This window comes from Dendrobates tinctorius, unplaced genomic scaffold (genome assembly GCF_039654945.1).
Source record: "Dendrobates tinctorius isolate UK_male_01 unplaced genomic scaffold, ASM3965494v1 ptg000259l, whole genome shotgun sequence".
NCBI lineage: Eukaryota > Metazoa > Chordata > Amphibia > Anura > Dendrobatidae > Dendrobates > Dendrobates tinctorius.
In genome coordinates, this window is record NW_027361926.1 from 1,439,867 (window position 1) to 1,464,116 (window position 24,250).

Genomic DNA, 24,250 nt, shown 5'->3' on the forward strand with positions numbered 1-24,250 from the left:
TGGTAATAAGGTGCGCTCACAGCCCGGGGTCCACCGTGCAGAGATGTTAACTGCGGCTCGGTAATGGCGGACACTAAATGGCGGTATCGCACTGGACACACGTGGGTTAAACGCCATCCAGTATGTAGTAGCGACGGGCTGTGTTGCTCTTCACAGAGCCACAGTACCGCATAACACAGATGCCGTACCGTTTACTGTCACAGGGCACAGCTGAGTCAGCGCTAGTGTACGGTCACAAGACTCTGCCCCAAGGACGCGGGGTAAGAGCCTCTCTAGACCCACTAGGCGCATGGCGTCGCACCTGCAAACGCCACTAATAGACGCTGGCTACTGTGGAGTGCAGACCAAGTGCACAGTGGTGTACAGGCAGCCACCACTAGGTGCTGAAGCTCGACCCTGACTCTGCCCCCTACCTGCACTATCAGCCAAGGCACTACCTGGCAAGGCTGCACAACACATGCGTACCAAGGGTCGGGGTTTCATAATGAGTCAGTCACCAGAGACATTCGTACGTGCATACAACGCTCACTCCATATGGTCTATACTAGCGTGCGGTATATTGCCCCTGATGAGCATTATTCCTTTATCTGCATTTGTCTCTCAGGCCCAGTCCCTGCTCTCTCTCTAATATTCCCTTTCTACGGTGTCTATTTATAGTGCAAAATTATAAGCAAAATGCACCGGAACATAAAATGGTGAAAAACTATTAGTGCACAAGAAGAATGGTATCAAAGGCCATAAAGGGCAGACAGGGCCCCGATCACCCCTATCCTAACACAAGTTTATATAACCACTTCTCAGCAGTATTCGCCTTTATGTGCACTTGCGCTTCAGACCCCGCTGTCCTCCATCAATTACTTCCTAATTTCTTTCCTAATTGCGTTTTATGACTGAATCGGGGGCAAAATCAATAAAAAAAAAAAGGTGTGTAAAAGCCACAAGCACCGACCCTGCCCTCTGGTCACATCTACTGTCTCTACACCAAGATCAAGAGAAAACAGCAACAAAATCAAAGTAGTGCGGAGCTAGTTCACTAATTACCCAAGAAGGAGAGGAAGATGGCGAGAAAGCCTGAGGCACCAAACCAGGCCCTCTCCGAAAACCAGGCGCCCTGGAGTGCAGCGTCTCACTAATAGGCCACATGCAGTGATTGCTACGATAGTTGGGGACTCGTGTTCCTGTCACTTCGGCGTCATTACGAGGCCACACGTCCGCTGCTCTCCTTTCCCTCCCTTCCCTTGTGCAATGGGCGCAGCGTCTCACTAAAAGGCCGCGGTCATTGAGTGCTATTAGATTTCGTGCCTCAATTTCCTGTCACTTCGGCGTCATTGCGCGGTTACATGCCCGCTGCTCCCCTTTCCCTCCCTTCCCTTGTGCAATGGGCGCAGCGTCTCACTAAAAGGCCACGGTCCTTGAGTGCTATTAGATTTCGTGCCTCAATTTCCTGTCACTTCGGCGTCATTACGCGGTTACACGCCCGCTGCTCCCCTTTCCCTCCCTTCCCTTGTGCAATGGGCGCAGCGTCTCACTAAAAGGCCACGGTCATTGAGTGCTATTAGATTTCGTGCCTCAATTTCCTGTCACTTCGGCGTCATTGCGCGGTTACACGCCCGCTGCTCCCCTTTCCCTTGTGCAATGGGCGCAGCGTCTCCCTAAAAGGCCGCGGTCATTGAGTGCTATTAGATTTCATGCCTCAATTTCCTGTCACCTCGGCGCCATTACGCGGTTACACGCCCGCTGCTCCCCTTTCCCTCCCTTCCCTTGTGCAATGGGAGCAGCGTATCAATAAAAGGCAGCGGTCATTGAGTGCTATTAGATTTCGTGCCTCAATTTCCTGTCACCTCGTCGTCATTACGCGGTTACACGCCCGCTGCTCCCCTTTCCCTCCCCTTGTGCAATGGACGCAGCGTCTCACTAATAGGCCACGGTCATTGAGTGCTATTAGATTTCGTGCCTCAATTTCCTGTCACTTCGGCGCCATTACGCGGTTACACGCCCGCTGCTCCCCTTTCCCTCCCTTCCCTTGTGTAATGGGCGCAGCGTCTCACTAAAAGGCCGCGGTCATTGAGTGCTATTAGATTTCGTGCCTCAATTTTCTGTCACTTCTGCGCCATTACGCGGTTACACGCCCGCTGCTCCCCTTTCCATCCCGTCCCTTGTGCAATGGGAGCAGCGTCTAACTAAAAGGACACGGTCATTGAGTGCTATTAGATTTCGTGCCTCAATTTCCTGTCACTTCGGTGTCATTACGCGGTTACACGCCCGCTGCTCCCCTTTCCCTCCTTTCCCTTGTGTAATGGGCGCAGCGTCTCACTAATAGGCCGCGGTCATTGAGTTCTATTAGATTTCGGGCCTCAATTTCCTGTCACTTAGGCGCCATTACGCGGTTACACGCCCGCTGCTCCCCTTTCCCTCCTTTCCCTTGTGTAATGGGCGCAGCGTCTCACTAATAGGCCGCGGTCATTGAGTGCTATTAGATTTCGGGCCTCAATTTCCTGTCACTTAGGCGCCATTACGCGGTTACACGCCCGCTGCTCCTTTCCCTCCCTTCCCTTGTGTAATGGGCGCAGCGTCTCACTAATAGGCCGCGGTCATTGAGTGCTATTAGATTTCGGGCCTCAATTTCCTGTCACTTCGGCGCCATTACGCGGTTACACGCCCGCTGCTCCCCTTTCCCTCCCTTCCCTTGTGTAATGGGCGCAGCGTCTCACTAAAAGGCCGCGGTCATAGAGTGCTATTAGATTTCGGGCCTCAATTTCCTGTCACTTCGGCGCCATTACGCGGTTACACGCCCGCTGCTCCCCTTTCCCTCCCTTCCCTTGTGTAATGGGCGCAGCGTCTCACTAAAAGGCCGCGGTCATAGAGTGCTATTAGATTTCGGGCCTCAATTTCCTGTCACTTCGGCGCCATTACGCGGTTACACGCCCGCTGCTCCCCTTTCCCTCCTTTCCCTTGTGTAATGGGCGCAGCGTCTCACTAAAAGGCCACGGTCATTGAGTGCTATTAGATTTCGTGCCTCAATTTCCTGTCACTTCGGTGTCATTACGCGGTTACACTCCTGCTGCTCCCCTTTCCCTCCCTTCCCTTGTGCTGCCCCGAGGAAATAGCGGTTAGCGCGCTACGCAGGGGGTATATATACCCCATTCAGATCACGTGGTACATTAGCGGTCAGAGGGGGACGCTGGCGCTCGCGTGTTCTCGTGACGTCACTACGCGCCGGTCACATGACTGTGATGTCAGCAGTGGGCGCGGATTCCTCCTTACACAGCGCTGATATCTAGAGGCTAAAGGACCTGTGGTGACGTCATGCCCATGTGATCAGAAGGGGCGGCGCCTCTTCCTCCGCAGAGCAGACAGGAGGAAGCAGCAGCTGTCATGGAGGGATGTGAAGTCACAGATCAGCTAAGTGGATGTTCCTGCACGAGCTGCGAGTCTGCCTGGGGAGAAGGAGGTGATGTTGCTTGCATGGGGCTGCATGTGCATGCTGGGGGGGGTCTGCCTGGTGAGAAGGGGGTGATGTTGCTTGCATGGGGCTGCATGTGCATGCTGGAGGGGGGGTCTGTCTGGGGAGAAGGAGGTGGTGTTGCTTGCATGGGGCTGCATGTGCATGCTGGGGGGGTCTGCCTGGGGAGAAGGAGGTGATGTTGCTTGCATGGGGCTGCATGTGCATGTTGGGGGGGTCTGTCTGGGGAGAAGGCGATGTTGCTTGCATGGGGCTGCATGTGCATGCTGGAGGGGGGTCTGTCTGGGGAGAAGGAGCTGATGGGGCTGCATGTGCATGTTGGGGGGGTCTGTCTGGGGAGAAGGCGGTGTTGCTTGCATGGGGCTGCATGTGCATGTTGGGGGGGTCTGTCTGGGGAGAAGGCGATGTTGCTTGCATGGGGCTGCATCTGCATGCTGGGGGGGGTCTGCCTGGTGAGAAGGGGTGATGCTGCATGGGGCTGCATGTGCATGCTGAGGGGGTCTCCCTGGGGAGGAGGTGATGTTGCTTGCATGGGGCTGCATGTGCATGCTGGGGGGGTCTGCCTGGGGAGAAGGAGGTGATGTTGCTTGCATGGGGCTGCATGTGCATGCTGGGGGGTCTGCCTGGGGAGAAGGAGGTGATGTTGCTTGCATGGGGCTGCATGCTGGAACGAGGTCTGCCTGGGGAGAAGGAGGTGATGTTGCTTGCATGGGGCTGCATGTGCATGCTGGGGGGGTCTGCAAGGGGAGAAGGGGGTGATGTTGCTTGCATGTGGCTGCATGTGCATGCTGGAAGGGGTCTGCCTGGTGAGAAGGGGGTGATGCTGCATGGGGTTGCATCTGCATGCTGGAAGGGAGTCTGCCTGGGGAGAAGGGGGTGATGCTGCATGGGGTTGCATCTGCATGCTGGAAGGGAGTCTGCCTGGTGAGAAGGAGGTGATGTTGCTTGCATGGGGCTGCATGTGCATGCTGGGGGGTCTGCAAGGGGAGAAGGGGGTGATGTTGCTTGCATGTGGCTGCATGTGCATGCTGGAAGGGGTCTGCCTGGTGAGAAGGGGGTGATGCTGCATGGGGTTGCATCTGCATGCTGGAAGGGAGTCTGCCTGGGGAGAAGGAGGTGATGCTGCATGGGGCTGCATGTGCATGCTGGAAGGAGGTCTGCCTGGGGAGAAGGAGGTGATGTTGCTTGCATGGGGCTGCATCTGCATGCTGGAGGGGGGTCTGCCTGGGGAGAAGGAGGTGATGTTGCTTGCATGGGGCTGCATCTGCATGCTGGAGGGGGGTCTGCCTGGGGAGAAGGAGGTGATGTTGCTTGCATGGGGCTGCATCTGCATGCTGGAGGGGGGTCTGCCTGGGGAGAAGGAGGTGATGTTGCTTGCATGGGTGATGTTGCTTGCATGGGGCTGCATGTTGGAACGAGGTCTGCCTGGGGAGAAGGAGGTGATGATGCTTGCATGGGGCTGCATGTGCATGGTGGAAGGGGGTCTGCCTGGTGAGAAGGGGTGATGCTGCATGGGGTTGCATCTGCATGCTGGAGGGGGGTCTGCCTGGGGAGAAGGAGGTGATGTTGCTTGCATGGGGCTGCATGTGCATGCTGGGGGGGTCTGCAAGGGGAGAAGGGGGTGATGTTGTTTGCATGGGGCTGCATATGCATGCTGGAGGGAGGGTGTGCCTGGGGAGAAGGGGTAGAATCATAGAATCATAGAATCATAGAATCGTAGAGTTGGAAGGGACCTCCTGGGCCATCTGGTCCAACCCCCTGCTCAAAGCAGGATTCGCTAAATCATCCTAGACAGATGTCTGTCCAGCCTCTGTTTGAAGACTTCCATTGAAGGAGAACTCACCACTTCTCGTGGCAGCCTGTTCCACTCATTGATCACTCTAACTGTCAAAAAGTTTTTTCTAATATCTAATCTGTGTCTCCTCCCATTCAGTTTCATCCCATTGCTTCTAGTCTTTCCTTGTGCAAATGAGAATAAAGTTGATCCTTCTACAATGTGACAGCCCTTTAGATATCTGTAGACAGCTATTAAGTCCCAAATCCTGCAACCTTTCCTCATAAGACAGGGTTTGCAGACCGGTCACCATTCTGGTTGCTCTTTTCTGAACTTGCTCCAGTTTGTTGATGTCTTTTTTTAAAATTTGGTGCCCAAAACTGGACACAATATTCCAGATGAGGTCTGACCAAAGAGGAGTAGAGGGAAATAATGACTTCACGTGATCTAGACTGTATGCTTCTGTTAATACATCCTAGAATTGCATTTGCCTTTTTTGCTGCTGCATCACACTGTTGACTCATATTCAGTCTGTGATCTATTAGTATACCCAAGTCTTTTTCACATGTGCTGTTGCTTAGGCCTATTCCTCCCATTCTGTATATGCTTTTTTCATTTTTATTGCCCAGATGTAGTACTTTGCATTTTTCCCTGTTAAAAACCATTCTGTTAGTTGCTGCCCACTGCTACAGTTTATTTATATCTTTTTGAATCCTCTCTCTCTCTTCTCTAGTATTAGCTATCCCTCCTAGCTTTGTGTCATCAGCAAATTTAATCAGTTTACCCTCAATTCCTTCATCTAAATCGTTGATAAAGATGTTGAACAATACAGGGCCCAGGACAGAGCCCTGTGGTACCCCACTTGAGACATTCTTCCAACTGGATGTGCAGCCATTTACGACCACTCTCTGGGTCCGATCACTAAGCCAGTTATGAATCCACCTAACAGTTGCCTTGTCAATTCCATACTTAGTCATTTTTTATTCGGTCGTCCATGACAGCACCACCTGAGAGAGGGGATCCGTCCTTTAGGAACAGGAAACCTACAGATACAAAAAGGGTGGCACCTCTCCCACGCATCAGTTGGTTTCCTGTTCCTAACAAGGACAGAACTCCCTACAGATCGTCCGTCATGGATAACTGAAGTCCCAGGCCAGCGGACCGACTCAGGTAGCGGGGGGTTCTCCTACCTCGGTCTCGCTGGGAGCCCTGGATGCGCCACGGTGGGTCCGGGTAGGATTTCCACGGCAGTGGTAAGAGCAGGCGGAGACAGGGTCCGGCGGATGCCTTCTCCATGGGACCGGTGAGGTAAGTGGGGTCCCCCTGTGTCTCCTTTCCCCGGAGCGGTCCGTTCGGGCGGACGCCGCCGGCGGTGTCCCACAAAGGGAGCGACGGTTCCGAGCCGGCGGCGCAGTGCTAGCCCCTTGTGACGCGGCGGGGCCTAGCGCCGAAACCGGAAGTCGGATGCCGGTCGACTTCCGGTTGTTGTGGACACGCGCCGATGCGCGCCCGCCGCCTGGCGGGCCTGAAGGGGAGGGGGAGGATCGCAGAGCGGTCCAATGGGGGGCCCGAACACCGGACGGAGTTCCTGCTGATCCGGAGGGGAAGCCTTCTTAAGACAGAAGGCATTGCTGCTGAGGTGCTTCTGGAGGCCCAGCGATGGACACAACAGAAGCCCCCATGGACCCACAGGAGGTGCAGCCCGTGGCAAAGCACCCCAGTGACCAGCCTAAGAGGCGGAAGGAGGGAAGTGGACAGAGCCACAGTAGTTCCTCTAGGCCAAAGGATCCTCCTGCAGCCCCCCGTGATCCGGTACCTATCCTCGTCTGCAAGGGTAAGAGATCTGCGAGAATGTACCCTGATGCAGTGTCCCTTTATATTTTTTGATTCTCAGGGAAAGAAGGCCACAGGGAAACAGAAGCACAAGGAATGTGCCCTCTGTAGTTGCCCCTTACCAGATGGTCACCCTAAGAGATTATGTCAGTCTTGCGTGAGACAGACGGTAGGGACGGAGATGAGGGGTAGAACGTGAGTGGAGTATCAGACTCTTACACTCTTCCCTATTTATGCAGGTAGCGGAAGAAGCTCCAAGCTTCGCTACGGACCTGAGGCAATTAATCAGGACTGAAATAAAAGCTCTATCAAAAGAAGATTCTTCTAAAAGAAGACGGGCTAGTGTTTCAGGCTCAGAATCTTCAGTCGGCCCTAGGAGGGAAGATATCTCCTCAGAGTCCTCGGCCTCCTCTTCTTCCTCCGAAGAGGATTCCAGCCGGTTTTGTTTTCCCTTGGACCGTATGGATAAATTAATTAAAACCATAAGGTCAACCATGGGGGTAGAGGAAAAAAAGACAGAACTGTCTGCTCAGGACATTATGTTCGGGGGTCTAGACCCCAGAAAGCAAAGGACTTTTCCATTAAACGAAAAAGTCCAGAACCTGATAGACAGGGAGTGGAAAAAAACGGAAAAAAGGGGTTCTATGCCGCCTGCTTTCAAGCGAAGGTACCCCTTTGAGGACCCAATAGTAAGTCGATGGGATAAGGCCCCCAAGCTGGATGCAGCGGTAGCTAAGGCCTCCAAAAAATCATCTATACCATTCGACGATATGGCCTCCCTTAAAGATCCCCTAGATAAAAAGGCAGATTCCTTTTTAAGGGGCACTTGGGAGATGTCAGCAGGCGCCCTAAGGCCAGCAATAGCAGCCACGTGCGCAGCCAGATCCATGATGGTTTGGCTGGATCAATTGGACTCCCAGCTAAAGGATGGGACCTCGCGAGCTTCCATCCGTAAGTCTCTTCCAATTATCCAGAATGCTGCTGCCTTTCTGGCAGATGCCTCGGCAGACTCTGTAAGAATGGCGGCCAGGTCTGCAAGTTTGTCTAATTCGGCCCGAAGAGCCCTCTGGTTGAAATGCTGGCCGGGAGATATCCAAGCCAGGTCCCGTCTCTGTTCTATCCCCTGTGAGGGTGAATACTTGTTCGGCCCCGTCCTAGACGAACTGTTAGAGAAAGCCGGGGATGAGAAAAAGAAATTTCCGAGTCTGCCGAATACATCCTGGAGACGTCCCTTTTCTAGGAAAGGGTATTCCCGCAGGAGGCAGGCCAGAGATCAGAACAGATGGGACAACAAGAAAACCAGAGGTACGGGCTTCATGTTCGGAGGAGGGGGGCGCCAAGAAGGTCCATCTCGGGATAATAAGAAACCGCCCCAATGACTAGTGGCTCCGGTAGGAGGAAGATTATCTGCCTTCTACCCGGCCTGGGCCAGAATCTCAAATAGCAGCTGGATACTGGGGGTGATAGCTACAGGACTGCACCTAGAGTTCTCCTGCGTTCCCCAAGACCGGTTCAAGGTAACTCCGCTCAAATCTTCCCCGCTAGAACAAGCTGCCCTGGAGACCGAGGTCCTCGAGCTACTGGACAAAAAAGTCCTGACGAGAGTTCCAGAGGAAGAGAGGGGGAAAGGCTTCTATTCCCCCCTGTTCTTGGTCCGTAAACCGGACGACTCATTTAGGGCTATATTTAATCTCAAAGCCCTCAATAAATGTCTGGTCGTTCGACCGTTTAAAATGGAAACAATTAACACCGCAATAAAAATGCTGTTTCAAAACTGCTTCATGGTGGTCCTAGATCTGAAAGACGCGTACTACCATATACCCATATGTCTAGCTCACCAACCTTTCCTCAGACTGGCGGTTCAGTTGGAGGGGTCAATCCAGCACTTCCAGTACGCGGCCTTACCCTTCGGGGTGGCAGTTGCACCCCGAGTATTCACCAAAGTGATGGCAGAGGTGATGGCCCATCTGCGCGAGCTAAATATTCTAGTCGTTCCCTATCTAGATGACCTCCTTATAATAGGCAGTTCAGCCGAGCAATGTTTAGATCAGTTACAGAAAACAACGGCGGCTCTAGAGCGGTTGGGATGGTTACTTAATATCAAAAAATCCCGTTTGCAGCCATTAAAAATTCAACAATTTTTAGGCCTAACCCTAGATTCTAAAAAACAGAAATGCCGTCTGCCCCCAGAGAAGCTGCTGCACCTGCATGGCCGGGTCCTGAACGCTTCCAACAACCCCTCCATGTCCCTCAGGAAAGCCATGTCCCTGTTGGGTTCCTTCTCGTCCTGCATTCCCGCGGTCCAGTGGGCCCAAGTTCATACGAGAACTCTACAGGGCGAAGTTTTGTGGTATCAGAGGATTCTTGGGGGTAACTTAGAAGGTCGACTGACCTTATCCAGAAACACAATAGAGTCCCTGGAATGGTGGCTAGAAAGAAATAACTTATCTAAAGGGGTCCCTTGGGAGTATAACATTACCCGCGTGGTCACCACGGATGCAAGTCCTTCCGGTTGGGGGGCGCATATGGAGGGAATTCTGGTCCAGGGCCTATGGGAACGGGATCAAATACAAATGTCTTCTAATTTGAAAGAATTGACAGCGGTAGTACACGCAGCTAAAGAGCTCCTTATGTATCTACAGGGCCATCACGTACGAGTTCTCTCGGACAATCGAGTGGCCGTGGCCTATATCAACCACCAAGGCGGAACTCGATCCAAAACTCTGATGAATGTGGCAGGACAGTTATTCCAGCTAGCAGAGCGGCATTTTTTATCTCTCACGGCTCTTCACATAAGAGGGAAAGAAAACGTCGCGGCAGATTTCCTAAGCCGCAATCTGTTAAAACAAGGAGAGTGGGCCTTAAACACCTCCATTTTTGTTCAGATCGTACAGAGATGGGGTCAACCAGAGGTGGATCTATTCGCCACCAAAGAGAACTCGAAAACGAGACAGTTTTGCTCCCTAAATCCCAGGGAGACTCCTCTGGCAGTAGATGCGCTACTGATAAAATGGGACTTCAGGCTAGCCTATGCCTTTCCTCCCCTATCTCTACTTCCTCTGGTGTTGAGGAAGATCAGGAAGGACAAGGCAAGAGTCATAGTCATCGCCCCGTTCTGGCCCAGAAGAGCATGGTTCTCGAACCTCAGGATCATGTCGATAGACGTTCCTTGGGTTCTCCCGGACATCCCGGACCTTCTGTCCCAGGGCCCGGTCTTCCACCCTCAGGTGGCTGGCCTACATCTCACGGCGTGGAATTTGAGCGGTCACTGCTAAGAAGTAAAGGTTTCTCCCCAGACCTAATTGACACTCTACTAAAAAGTAGGAAAGTGGTGACAACTAAGATTTACGTCAGAATTTGGAAAAGATTCCTCCAAAGCTCAAATATAAATACTGATGATTCCGTCCCTATAGGCCAGATCTTGGAATTTTTACAAAAAGGGCTGGACCTGGGTCTCCCCACCAGTACCCTTAAAGTACAGGTATCTGCCTTAGGGGCCCTCTTTAGCTGCAACATCGCGGCTAATTACTGGGTCAATAGGTTTATCAAAGCAGCGAGTAGGTCCAGACCAATAGTAAAGAATAGACTCACGCCATGGGATTTGAACCTAGTCCTCACAGCTATGACAGAAGTGCCATTTGAACCCATCTCGTCAGCCTCTATTAGGAGCCTGTCCCTCAAGATAGCTTTTCTGATAGCCATAACGTCAGCCCGTAGGGTAAGCAACATTCAGGCATTGTCTAGGCGCCCACCTTTTCTTCAGGTAAAAGAGGATAGGGTAATACTTAGACCTGACCCAGCGTATTTATCAAAAGTAGCCTCCAGCTTTCATAGGTCGCAGGAAATAGTCCTTCCATCATTCCTCCCTAAGCCAACTAATGAGAAAGAGGAGAAGCTACACACTTTAGATGTTAGGAGATGCCTCTTAGAGTATCTAGCAGCTACCGATCCTTGGAAGAAGGACAATGCCCTCTTTGTCTCCTACCAGGGCCCTAGGAAAGGTCTTAGGGTGTCCAAAAGTACACTAGTCAGATGGATTAGAGAAGCAATCTCGTTAGCTTATACCTCAAAAGGTAGAGTGGCTCCGGAGAAATTGAAGGCGCATTCCACCAGAGCCGTGGCGACCTCGTGGGCCGAGAGATCAGAAGTCTCCATCGACCAGATTTGTAAGGCGGCCACTTGGTCCTCTCTGAGCACTTTTTATAGTCATTATAGGCTAGACTTGGGTGCTTCTGCAGACCTCTCCTTCGGTATCAGGGTTCTGCAGGCTGTAGCCCCCCCCTAAAGTAGTGATTACTCTCTGTAATTCTCTCAGGTGGTGCTGTCATGGACGACCGAATAAAGTCTTAGTTACTCACCGGTTATCGGTATTTTTCGGAGTCCATGACAGCACCCGTATATTCCCTCCCTTTAGTTTAACTTGGGTGTGCACGTCTATATTTCTTGTATATGCTCACTGGTGATAAAAGTTTATAATTGTAAAGAATACTGTACATAAATCATGCATTAACCTTGGAAGTCCTCTTGTGCTCTGTAATCCAACTGATGCGTGGGAGAGGTGCCACCCTTTTTGTATCTGTAGGTTTCCTGTTCCTAAAGGGCGGATCCCCTCTCTCAGGTGGTGCTGTCATGGACTCCGAAAAATACCGTTAACCGGTGAGTAACTAAGACTTTCAATAAGGATTGTATGAGATATTTTGTCAAATGCTTTGCTGAAGTCAAGATATACTATATCTACAGCATTTCCTTGATCCACCCAATCAGTGATTCCGTCATAGAAGGAAATTAAGTTAGTCTGACATGACTTATTAGTTACAAACCCATGCTGACTCTGTTTAATCACTTCATTCTTATCCAGGTACTGACATACATGTTGTTTAATAATTTGTTCAAAGATCTTTCCTGGTATAGAAGTCAGACTCACCGGCCTATAGTTGCCTGGGTCCACCTTCTTCCCCTTTTTGAAGATAGGAACAACATTTGCTCTTCTCCAGTCTTCTGGGACTTCTCCTGTTCTCCAAGAATTTTCAAAGATTATGGAGAGGGGTTCAAAAATTTCTTCTGCTATCTCCTTCAGTACTCTGGGGTGTAATTCATCTGGACCTGGAGACTTGAATTCATTTAGGTTAGCTAAGTGTTTCCTCACTATCTTTCTGTTTATAGATATCCTGGATTCTTCTATTCCCCTAAGGACAGTGATGAACAGTTGATGTTACATTTCCTTTCTGAGAGAAAACAGATGCAAAATAGGAATTTAAAAGTTCGGCCTTCTCAACATCCTGTCTTACCATTTCATCATTTTCATCCTGTAACATCTTTGACTTTACTTTTACTTTTGACATATCACCAAAATCATTTATTATTGCTTTTGACATCTCTTGCAAGCCTCAATTCATTGTCAGCTTTAGCTAATCTGATTTGTGCCCTGCAGGTTCTGCAGACAGAATTATATTCATCTTTAGATATGCCTCCCTCTTTCCATTTTATAAACATTTTTGTCTTCCTTTTTAGCATGTGCTTAAGTTCTGTGTTCATCCATCCTGGCTTCCTTAAATGCTTCCTATTCTTCCCTCTTTTTGGAATTGTTAACAATTGTGCTTTGAGAATTTCATTTTTCAAGATTTCCCATCCTTCCTGGACATTTTTGTCTTTAAGGATATCCAGCCATTGGATCCCTCCAATTCTCTTTCTGAATCCCTTAAAATCTGCCTTTCTGAAATCTAACCTTGACGTCTGAGTCTTCACAGGTCTTCCTCCTCTAGTTATCCAAAATTCTAAAATAGCATGGTCGCTACCTCCTAGGGTCCCAGCCACTTTTACCTCCTCAGCCATTTCCTCCCTGTTTATAAGGATTAGATCTAAGGTAGCAGTTCCCCTTGTTTTCTCCCTTACCTTTTGGAAGATAAAGTTGTCAGCAAGAGAGGATAAGAATTTCCTTGACATGTTAGTTTTGCCTGAGAGAGATTCCCAACAAATGTCTGGATAGTTGAAATCCCCCATGACAACTATGTCATATTTTTTGGAGAACTTGGCCATTTGATGCATAAAGAGATCATCCATATCTTCAGCTTGCACAGGCGGCCTGTAGTAAATGCCTACAATGGTGTCCTTTCCATTGTTCTGTCCTTGTATTCTTACCCAAACAGTTTCCACAGAACTCCCAGTCTCTGAAGCTTCAATCTCTGTGCAGATATACGCGTTTCTAACATACAATGTGACACCCCCTCCTCGTTTATCAAGTCTGTTTCTTGTAAATAAGTTGTATCCTTCTAGTCTTGTATTCCAATCATGTGTATTGTCCCACCAAGTTTCAGTGATTCCAATGACATCATATTTCTTTTCCTGTGTTAGTAGTTCCAATTCTCCTTGTTTGTTGCCCATGCTTTGTGCATTAGTATAGAAACATTTTAGTTTGTGATTGGTTTCTCTTTCTCCAATATTTTTATTAATTAGATTCTTTTCTCTTTGTTCTTCCTTTCCACTTCTAATAGCAGAGTTCTCAATAGCATTTGTCAGGTGTATGGCATTTTCTGGTCTTTTGCTTCCCTTCCCATGTTGTTCTATTTTAAAGCTCTCCTTACAAGTGTAGCAAGGCGACTTCCAAATACATGCTTTCCAGTCTTCGTAAGGTGCACCCCATCTCTAGCAAGTAGTCCATCGTATAAGTAGTTCACTCCGTGATCCAGAAATCCAAATCGTTGTTGACGGCACCATCGACGTAGCCAGTTGTTCACCTGCAGAATCTTATTCCACCTCCTTGTTCCATGGCCACCCACTGGGAGGATGGAAGAGAAGACCACCTGCGCTCCCAGTTCTTTCACTTTCTTGCCTAAGTCTTCAAAGTCTCTGCAGATGGTTTCCAGGTCGTTTCTTGCGGTGTCATTTGTCCCCACATGTAGTAGCAGAAATGGGATGGGAATCTGTAGGTCTGAAGAGTCCTGATATCCTGTCAGACATGGGTGATGTTGCTTGCATGGGACTGCGTGCTGGGAGTCTGCCTGGGGAGAAGAGGGTGATGTTGCTTGCATGGGGTTAAATCTGCATGCTGGAAGGGGGTCTGCCTGGGGAGAAGGGGGTGATGTTGCTTGCATGGGGCTGCATGTGCATGCTGGAGGGAGGGTGTGCCTGGGGAGAAGGGGTGATGTTGCTTGCATGGGACTGCGTGCTGGGAGTCTGCCTGGGGAGAAGAGGGTGATGTTGCACACATGGGACTGCGTGCTGCAGTACTTTACTCTGCTCTCAACAGGGCAGAGCAGTGCGCCTGCGCAGGAGCCACTGCAGAAGTAAGAAGGCGGATGGCATCGTATGGAGATGGGAGGCGCCGGACCGCAACACCCATTGGACCGGATCCCAGGGTGAGTATAATATGACTCATTTCTCTTCTCTTTCATGTTACATCGGGGGCTTATCTACAGCATTACAGAATGCATTACAGAATGCTGTAGATAAGCCCCTGATGGCGGTGGCCGCAGCTTATAGGCCAAAAATGGGGTGACAGATTCCCTTTAAGGCTAGGGACCCCCGGTTTTGTCACTGTGATGTGGTAGTGGGCTTCATAGTCTGATCAGAATGTAAAGTAATAGCCTCATGTTCTGTTTGTACATTGTTGCTGATGGGCATTAGATCACGGTGTGAATATTGGGAGGGGCGGCCGTGGCTTTTTGTACAACTTAGGCAGGATTTTTCTTTAATAAATGTCTTTGTTTTCTTCTAGGTGTTGTGGGTTTCCTCCATCTTTTCAGTAGTGCCCTCATTGGATGCCAATTCATCATGTGTCCTCTTTCCGCCAAGTGGAGTGTTGGAGCCTCCACCATCCGTGTTCTGCCAAGATAGCTGTGACCCAGCGCCCCTCCGATGTCAGATGAGTCTAAGATCTCCGATATTCCCCTCTCTCCACTTCTCATGGCTTGCTAGGGTGGGTCCTGTGGGGGTCTGCCACCTTTTCATTTCCTTTGTCCAATATTTCTCACCTTTACCGTATTTGCCTTACATACTATCTGTACTGTCATGCTTCTCTCTGTCTTTTTTTCGGGGCTTTGTTTTTTGGGTCACCCTGGGACGTGTTATCTGTGGCGCAGGGCCCACCTAGGTCTCCTTCCCTTTACCCACGCTTGTGTCCTATAGTGGATTCAATGAGAAATGAATCTTGTGTTAAGTACCGCAATACAGTTTGTGCAGCTAAAGAACAGGGGACTTTGGTACAAAATGTGTGTTATTTTATTTTGTCATTAATCTCTAATGTGCCTTAACCCCTTTCCTACATTAGACGTACTATCCCGTCCATGTGACCTGGGACCTAAGTCCCAAGGACGGAGTAGTACATCTAACACGATCAGCGGCACTCACGGGGGGAGCGCCGCTGATCGCGGCCGGGTGTCAGCTGATTATCACAGCTGACACCCGGCACTATGTGTCGGGGCGGTCACGGACCACCCCCGGCACATTAACCCCTGGCACACTGCGATCAAACATGGGGCATAGGAGAGAAATGTGTAGGGAGCGGGCTCCCTCCGTGCTTCCCTGAGACCCCCGGAGCGACGCGATGTGCTGCGTCGCTCCGAGGGTCCTCCTCCCTGCAGGCCCCCGGATCCGATATGGCCGTGGGGGCCTTCAGGGAGGTGGCTTCCTCAGTGCCTGCAGAGTGCAGTCATGGATGAAGCCTGCAGCAGCGCCTGTCAGATCGCTGATCTGTCAGAGTGCTGTGCAACCTGTTAGATCAGCGATCTGACACATGACAGTGATGTCCCCCCCTGGGACAATGTAATAAAGTTAAAAAAAAAAAAGTGTAAAATATATTTAAAAAATCGCTAAATTAAAAAAAAAAATATTGCCTGATAATTTCATTTTTTGGAAAAAAAAAATAAAAGTACACATATTTAGTATGAGCACGTCTGTAACGACCCGCCCTATAAAACTGTTCGTCTAGTTAACCCCTTTAGTGAACCCATTAAAAAAAAATAAAAAAACAAAGCAAAAAAACAATGTTTTATCATCATACCACCGAACAAAAAGTGCAATAATGCGCGATAAAAAAAACAGATATGAATAAACATGGAACCGCTGAAAACATCATCTTGTCCGGCAAAAAAACGAGCCGCCACACAGCATCATCAACGAAAAAACTTAAAAGTTATAGCTCGCAGAATAAAGCGATGCAAAAATAATTATTTTTTATATAAAATTGTTTTTATTGCATAGAAGCGCCAAAACATAAAAAAACGACATAAATGAGGTATCGCTGTAACCGTACTGACCCGAAGAATAAAGGTGCTTTATCAATTTTTCCGCACATGGAACGGTGTAAACGCACCCCCCAAAAGAAATTCATGAAACGCTGGTTTTTGTTCATTCTGCGTCCCAAAAATCGGAATAAAAAGCGATCAAAAAATGTCACATGCCCGAAAATGGTACCAATAAAAACGTCAACTCATCCCGCAAAAATAAGACCTCACATGACTCTGTGGGCTAAAATATGGAAAAATTATAGCTCTCAAAATGTGGTGCTGCAAAAACTATTTTTACATTAAAAAGCGTCTTTTAGCGTATGACAAATACGCTAAAACATAAAAACCGCCATACATAGTAAATCAAACCCCCCCGTTATCACCCCCTTAGTTAGGGAAAAATAATAAAATTAAAAAAATGTATTTATTTCCATTTTCCCATTAGGGTTAGGGCTATGGCTGAGATTAGGGTTAGGGGTGTGTTGGCGTTAGGGTTGGTGTTAGAATTGGGGGTTTCCACTGTTTGGGCACATCAGGGGCTCTCCAAATGCAACATGGCGGCTGATCTCAATTCCAGCCAATTCTGTGCTGAAAAAGTCAAACAGTGCTCCTTCCCTTCCAAGCTCTGCCATGCGCCCAAACAGTGGTCCCCCCCCCCACATATGGGGTACCAGCGTACTCAGGACAAATTGGACAACAACTGATTTCCAAAATGGGGTCATTTGTGTGGGGTTTCCACAGTTTAGGCACATCAGGGACTCTCCAAATGCGACATGTCACCCGCAGATCATTCCATCAAAGTCTGCATTCCAAAATGTCACTACTTCCGTTCTGAGCCCAAACGTGTGCCCATACAGTAGTTTTCTCCCACATATGGGGTATCGGCGTACTGAGGACAAATTGGAGAACATCTCTTGGGGTCCAATTTATCCTGTTACCCTTGGGAAAATAAAAAAATTGGGAGCTAAAAGGTCATGTTTGTGGAAAAAATGATTTTTTCTTTTTATTTTCACGACTGGGCGTTATAAACTTCTGTGAAGCCCTGGGCGTTCAAAGTGCTCACCACACATCTAGATAAGTTCCTTAGGGGGTCTAGTTTCCAAAATAGTGTCACTTATGGGGGGGTTTCCACTGTTTAGGCACATCAGGGGCTCTCCAAATGTGACATGGCGCCCGATCTCAATTCCAGCCAATTTTGCGTTGAAAAAGTCAAACGGCGCTCATTCCCTTCCGAGCTCTGCCATGTGCCCAAACAGTGGTCCCCCCCACACATATCAGATATCAGCGTACTCAGGACAAATTGCAAAATACCTTTTGCAGTCCAATTTCTCCTGTTACCCTTGGTAAAAAAAATTGGACCTGAATTAAATTTTTTTGGGAAAAAAATTTGTTCATTTTTTTTTTTTTTTAAACATTCAAAAAATTCCTGTGAAGCACCTGAAGGGTTAATAAACTTCTTGAATGTGGTTTTGAGTACCTTGAGGGGTGCAGTTTCTAGAATGGTGTCACTTTTGGGTATTTTCTATCATATAGACCCCTCAAAGTGACTTCAAATGTGATGTGGTCCCTAAAAATAAAATGGTATTGTAAAAATGAGAAATCGCTGGTCAACTTTTAACCCTTATAACTTCTTAAGAAAAAAAAATTTTGGTTCCAAAATTGTGCTGATGTAAAGTAAATATATGGGAAATGTTAGCAATATATCCAAATGTTCATCAACTGATCCACCCTGCATGTATTTACTCCATTCACTGCTAGCAAGCAGCCTGAATGGTACAACTTCCCACCTCTGCTGCCTCTATTTTCTGATGCAATATATCCAAATGGTACAACTCCATACTTCTGCTTGCTGTCTGTCTTCTGCTGCTTTACCATTTTGCTGCATATTTTAATGTGCTTGCTAAAGCTTTGCTATAATTCATTTGTTGCACTGTATGTAATACTTATTTCCACAACTAGGGCCTGAAAAAACATGGCACTTCCCAACTAATGTATACACCAAACAGATCAAGGAAGCATAATGCCATAAAATACAAATTGCTTTATTGAAATACATACAGCAGACATGAACATACTAAAAAGAGATAGATATATCGATGGATATCACAAATACAAGTGTGCTAATCGTGTAAAAGTATACACAAAAAATGATACACCAAAATGAAATATCAAAAAATCACAACAAAGTGCATCAGTATAAGTCATAAGGGGTATGCAAAACATGTACATTCATAAGCAGATAGACTGTGGTCTACTGCAATAGTGATACTAACAGGCAAAAATACTGAAAGCATCCAATATTACATGACAATGTGATAGACATTACCAAAATGTATGCCCTACATGAGGAGGAAAGCCCTCAGCAGATAATGTAGGATATGGTCAAATTCAATGCACGACACTGCTATAATAGCTTAGACAAGAAACCAAGTCTTAAAGAGGTATATATTTTGACCCATTATCATACCAGTAACGCTAAACAAACATGCATAGTCAAGAAGCGTAACATGTAGTATGGCCAAAATACTAAGTATTTATAAATATGCTGCCTATAATAATATAATATATTTCATTTTTGGTGTATCATTTTTTGTGTATACTTTTACACGATTAGCACACTTGTATTTGTGATATCCATCGATATATCTATCTCTTTTTAGTATGTTCATGTCTGCTGTATGTATTTCAATAAAGCAATTTGTATTTTATGGCATTTTGCTTCCTTGATCTGTTTGGTGTATGTATGTAATACTTACTGCTTTAGATCCATGACTGGGGCCTCTCTAGAGCTTATCAGGTGGAAGGTGCTATAGCATATGACACAGCCTGGTCTAGTGCCTTTGATCATCTAACCACCCCCTAGTGTGCTGGCCCCAGCTGCCAAATTATACCCAACCAGCTCCCACAATCCCTCTCTCCTGACCCTGTAGTGTGGCCTATATATGTAGTAGTTCCTAAGGGGAAGCACGCAGTGTGGGGTGCAGCACGCAAGCATCCCATAAGCAAAGCATCAAGAAAACGGCAGTTATCCATGGCAGTTAATCAGGGCAGGAATCAGGTAACTCACACTTTGCTTTCCCCTTTAACCATGTGCTTTATTTCTATCCTCCTGTGTTCCCTTGCCATCCACATTCACCACCCCATCCCCCCTCCATCACGACTCATACACACCAGCCCCTCTATACTTCCCTCTCCCATGTACAGATCTGTACATGGGAGAGGGAAGTATAGAGGGGCTGATGTGTATGAGTCTGATGTGTATGCACTCCTCAACTTCCTGAGAAACCTCATCCCATCTTGCCCAAACACATTGCAGAAATAAACTACTTACAATTCTAACAACTATTTGCTCTTTATCTTCCTACTCCAACTGATTTCAGGGGACATCTCCCCCCAACCCTGGTCCACCATCCCCCAACCCCTACCCTACCTCGTATCGAAACCATAATAATTAATTAATATTACTTGCACTCCCTCATCTCCATCTTTTAATTGTGCCCTCTGGAATCCATGGTCTGTTTGTAACAAGCTTCCTTTTCCCTTCCCCATGACAGCACCGCAGATGAGAGAAGGTACCCGCCCCCAGGAAACAGGAAACCTGTAGCAGAGACATAAGAAGGGGGGCGGCACCTCTCCCCTCAGTTTGGTTTCCTGTTTCTTGCAGGCGGGTGCCTGGGGCAGAGCGGTACCTTGGAGGTATCCCTCTCTGATGATCCGGTCGGGAGGCCGAGGTCCGGGGAGAGAGAGCGTCAGGGGGCGCGGTCGCGCGCGCCTGTCAGCTCAGCTTGTGGGCGCTGCAAATGGCGTCCTCCTCCTGTGACTCCCCGGCGGCCGCTCCAGTGGGAGGCAGGGCCGGGGGAGGCGTGGCCACCACGACGCTGGCGCCGATTGAGTGGCGACTGCTTCCGGGGTCGCACCGGAAGTGACATCGCACGCCGGGGGAGCGGTGTACTGGGCACTTCCGGGCGGGAGCAGTCCCAGAGGCGCGCACCGCTCCTCCATAAGAAGGGAGTCGCGGCAGATGTCACTGGTCCCAGAGAGGCTGCACACAGGCTCCACGTATAGCCAGCAGCAGAACGGAATGGATCCTGAAGTTGGAGAGCAAGTACAGGAGGAAAAGCCACCAGCTGCCGGAGTACCCAGAGGGCCGGGTGAGTGCCTTTGTAAGGCAGCACAATATGTTAACAAAGGCCCTGTGTATGTTTTCTGTAGGGAAAGGCCACATCCAAACAAAAGAACAAAGAATGTGCGTTATGTAAAAAGGCCCTAGATAAAACGTATGACAAGCGACTCTGTCGCTCGTGCATTAAAAAGACAGTGGCCGAAGAGTCACCATCCCTGCTCCAAAGCATTAAAGCTATGATCCGGGATCAAGTAAAGTCGACGGTGAAAGAGGAAATAAAAGAGCAGGCCACACATAGCACCGATATAACGCCTGCCTCACCCCGCCCCCACTGCCTCCCACAGAGATAACTACTGATATTGAGTCTGAGGAAGAGCAAGGGGAGATAGGGGCCTCGGATTCAGACCTAGACTCCTCGGACGAGGAAAAGGGGCGTCCATATTTTCTATCAGAGGACATTGGGAAATTGCTAAAACTTGTAAGGTCCACAATGGGACTTGAGACACCAAAAGAGCCTAAATCAATTCAAGATGCTATGTTTAGCAATCTTGAGGGGGAAAAGCGAAGGGTTTTTCCCTTCCATGATAACCTGCTAAATTTAATCAAGAGAGAGTGGAAAAAACCCAACAAAAAAATGTCCATACCGCAGGCGCTCAAACGAAAATACCCGTTTGATGAGGAGCTATGCGATAAATGGGAAAAGGCGCCCAGACTAGATGCCGCCATTGCTAGTACATCCAAAGGGATAGCGTTGCCATTTGAAGATATGGGCGCCCTAAAAGACCCCCTTGACAAGAAAGCAGACGCTTTTCTAAAAGCTGCTTGGGAAGCATCAGCTTGGTCGTTTAAACCAGGGGTGGCTGCCACTTTTACGGCACGTGCTATGGTCAGGTGGTTAGACGAATTAAGTGACCAAATTAAGAATAAATGCCCAAGGGAGACACTGCTGGAGGCAATACCTTTCCTACAGAAAGCAGCAGGATTCCTGGCTGACGCCGCAGTAGATTCCGTCCGAGGTGCCGCCCGTGCATGCGCCCTTTCTAATTCAGGCCGCAGAGCACTTTGGTTAAAAAACTGGTCGGCAGATTTCCAGTCAAAGGTTAAACTCTGTGCCGTCCCCTGTGAGGGCCAATACTTATTTGGAAAAGCACTGGACGAAATTTTGGAAAAAGCATCAGATAAGAAAAAACGGTTTCCAACCCCCTTCCCTGGGCGTCGGTGGACTGAGGCTCACTCGTCCTTTCGTGGAACAGGGAATAGAGGGAGCCGAGGACGGCCAGACGATAGAACCACGCGGGGTAGGCCCTGGAGGGGAAGAAGAGAGGTTTCCTCTTTAGTAGAACCACCCCGAGACCCGATACCAAGCAATGACGCCAGGGCGGTTGGGGGAAGGCTTCGATTCTTTGTCCATCAGTGGGTAGCATTGCCCACCTCAAAGTGGGTAACCAACCTGTTGGCCGAGGGCCTACGACTCAGTTTTCTAACCCTTCCTCCTCAAAGACTAAAAGTGACCCGGGTAGCCAAGAAGAATCAGGCTACATTAGAAAAGGAGATCCAGCTCCTCATTCAAAAAGAGGTACTTATAAAAGTACCATGTCATCAGAAAGGGAAAGGGTTTTACAGTACTCTGTTCCTCACGCCAAAACCAGATGGGTCACTAAGAACAATATTCAATCTCAAAGCCCTGAACCAATATATCAGAACAGAAAAATTCAAAATGGAGACCTTGGGGTCAGCAGTAAAGCTACTCGACCCAGGTTGCTACATGGCAGTAATAGATCTTACCGATGCCTATTACCATGTCCCAATATGGGAAGAACACCAACAATATCTGAGACTGGTAGTAGAGATTGCTCAAATCCCCACTTATCTACAGTACCGGTGCCTACCCTTCGGGGTATCAGTAGCCCCGCGTATATTTACGAAAATCATCGGGGAAGTAGCGTCCTTTATGAGAAGGGAAAATATCCTGTTAGTACCTTATCTAGACGATTTCCTGGTTATAGCAAACAGCAGGGAAAACTGCGAAGATGCAGTTACAAGGGTCCTGGAGATATTAACCAGGTTAGGCTGGATGATCAATCTCAAAAAATCCAAATTAACTCCAGTACAGTCACAAGAATTCCTGGGAATTCAGTTGGACTCATTAAAACAACAGTGCAGCCTTCCAGGAAGGAAAATTGGAGCTATCCACAAAAAAATACAACGGATACAGTCTGGTCGAGCCATACCAGTAAGAGAGGCAATGTCGCTCCTGGGCACGTTAACAGCGACAATTCCAGCGGTCTGGTGGGCACAAAGCCATACGAGAGAACTACAAAGGCAGATCCTGTCCGAGCAGGAGAAGAGTCCTTCCAATTTAGATCGGGAGATTATCCTCTCCCCTCAAGTGCAGGAGTCCCTAAAATGGTGGCTGAGCACCGAAAACCTAAACAGAGCAGTACCCTGGACGACTCAAAACTCGGTGGTATTGACCACGGATGCAAGTCTGAGTGGTTGGGGGGCACACATAGGGAAACAAACCCTACAGGGCCAGTGGGAACCCGGAATGAGGGAGGCATCCTCAAATCTAAAAGAACTGGCGGCTGTAAGGCGAGCCCTTCCCCTGGTAAAGCAAAAAGTACAAGGGAAACATGTCACCATATTATCCGACAACAGCACGGTCATAGCATACATAAACAGACAAGGGGGTACAAGGTCGGCAACCCTTATGGCAGAGGCCAGGGAATTATTCGCTTGGGCAGAAAACAATATTCTATCCTTATCGGGTACACATTTAAAGGGGGCAGACAATTATCTGGCCGATTATTTAAGCCGTCATGTACTACACCAGGGAGAATGGTCCGTAAGTCAAAAAATATTTGGGGAAATCTGCGCTGCCTGGGGCACACCAGAAGTAGACTTGTTTGCCACCAGGGAAAATCGGAAAGTGGACAGGTTCTACTCCCTAAATCCAAGAGAGCGGCCAGAGGGGGTGGATTCGCTACTACACCGGTGGAAATTTCACCTGGCATATGCGTTCCCCCCGTTGGCATTGATTCCAGTAGTCTTAAAAAAGATCCGGCAGGAAAAAGCTCGAATAATCCTGATTGCGCCCTTCTGGCCAAAAAGGGCATGGTTCACATGGCTCAGACGCATGTCTATCTCGGACCAATGGATCCGCCTAGATACCCCGAATCCGCTATACCAGGGCCAAGTGGAACAACCCAGGGTTCACGGGCTGCACCTCACTGCGTGGAACTTGAGAGGGGACTCCTTCTAGCAAAAGGGTTCTAAGTCCCGTTAGTAACCACCCTGCTCGCTAGCAGGAAGGAGGTAACTTCACAAAAATACCAAAAAATTTGGGAAAAATTCTTACAGTTCACGGGCCGACAATTGACTAGAACAGCCCAGAAAATACCAATAAAGGAGATCCTGGAGTTCCTCCAGAAAGGGCTGGAAAAAGGACTATCCACAAGCACCTTAAAAGTGCAGGTATCGGCCCTGGGTGCATTGTTTGATCAAAAACTGGCAGATCACCCATGGATCTATAGCTTCATTCGGGCCTCCTTCACATCCAGGCCCACAAAATTAACACCTAAGGTAGCTCCCTGGGATCTAAATTTAGTATTAAGGGCACTAACAGCATCTCCATTCGAACCGATTGCTTCCATCCCAATAAAGGCGCTGACACTTAACACAGTACTCCTGGTGGCCCTAACCTCAGCTCGTCCTGTTTGCGAGCTGCAGGCGATATCTGTAAATCCACCATATACCACCTTTTTGGATGATAGTGATCATAAAAACTGATCCAGCCTTCCTACCAAAGGTAAATTCCAAATTCCACAGGGAGC

The 24,250-nt window shown here is 48.5% G+C and overlaps 1 protein-coding gene across 4 annotated transcripts in view; it reads left to right on the forward strand.

Annotated features, from left to right (window-relative positions):
- Positions 1-3,328: 3,328 nt before the first annotated feature.
- The window catches only part of LOC141069347 (uncharacterized), a 33,242-nt gene continuing 12,320 nt past the window's right edge, over positions 3,329-24,250 (forward strand). For 2 of the 4 annotated variants that reach the window (XR_012226554.1, XM_073558826.1), the window contains exons 1-3: positions 3,329-3,451; positions 14,317-14,425; positions 14,785-14,985. Coding sequence is in view for 3 of the 4 variants with exons in the window: in XM_073558826.1 (XP_073414927.1) it covers positions 3,411-3,451; positions 14,317-14,425; positions 14,785-14,985 (351 nt within the window). In the remaining variant the exon portion in view is untranslated. Of the gene's footprint in view, positions 3,452-4,504; positions 4,580-14,316; positions 14,426-14,784; positions 14,986-24,250 lie in introns of those variants that run through there. The other 2 variants (XM_073558827.1, XM_073558825.1) reach the window with 1 other exon arrangement.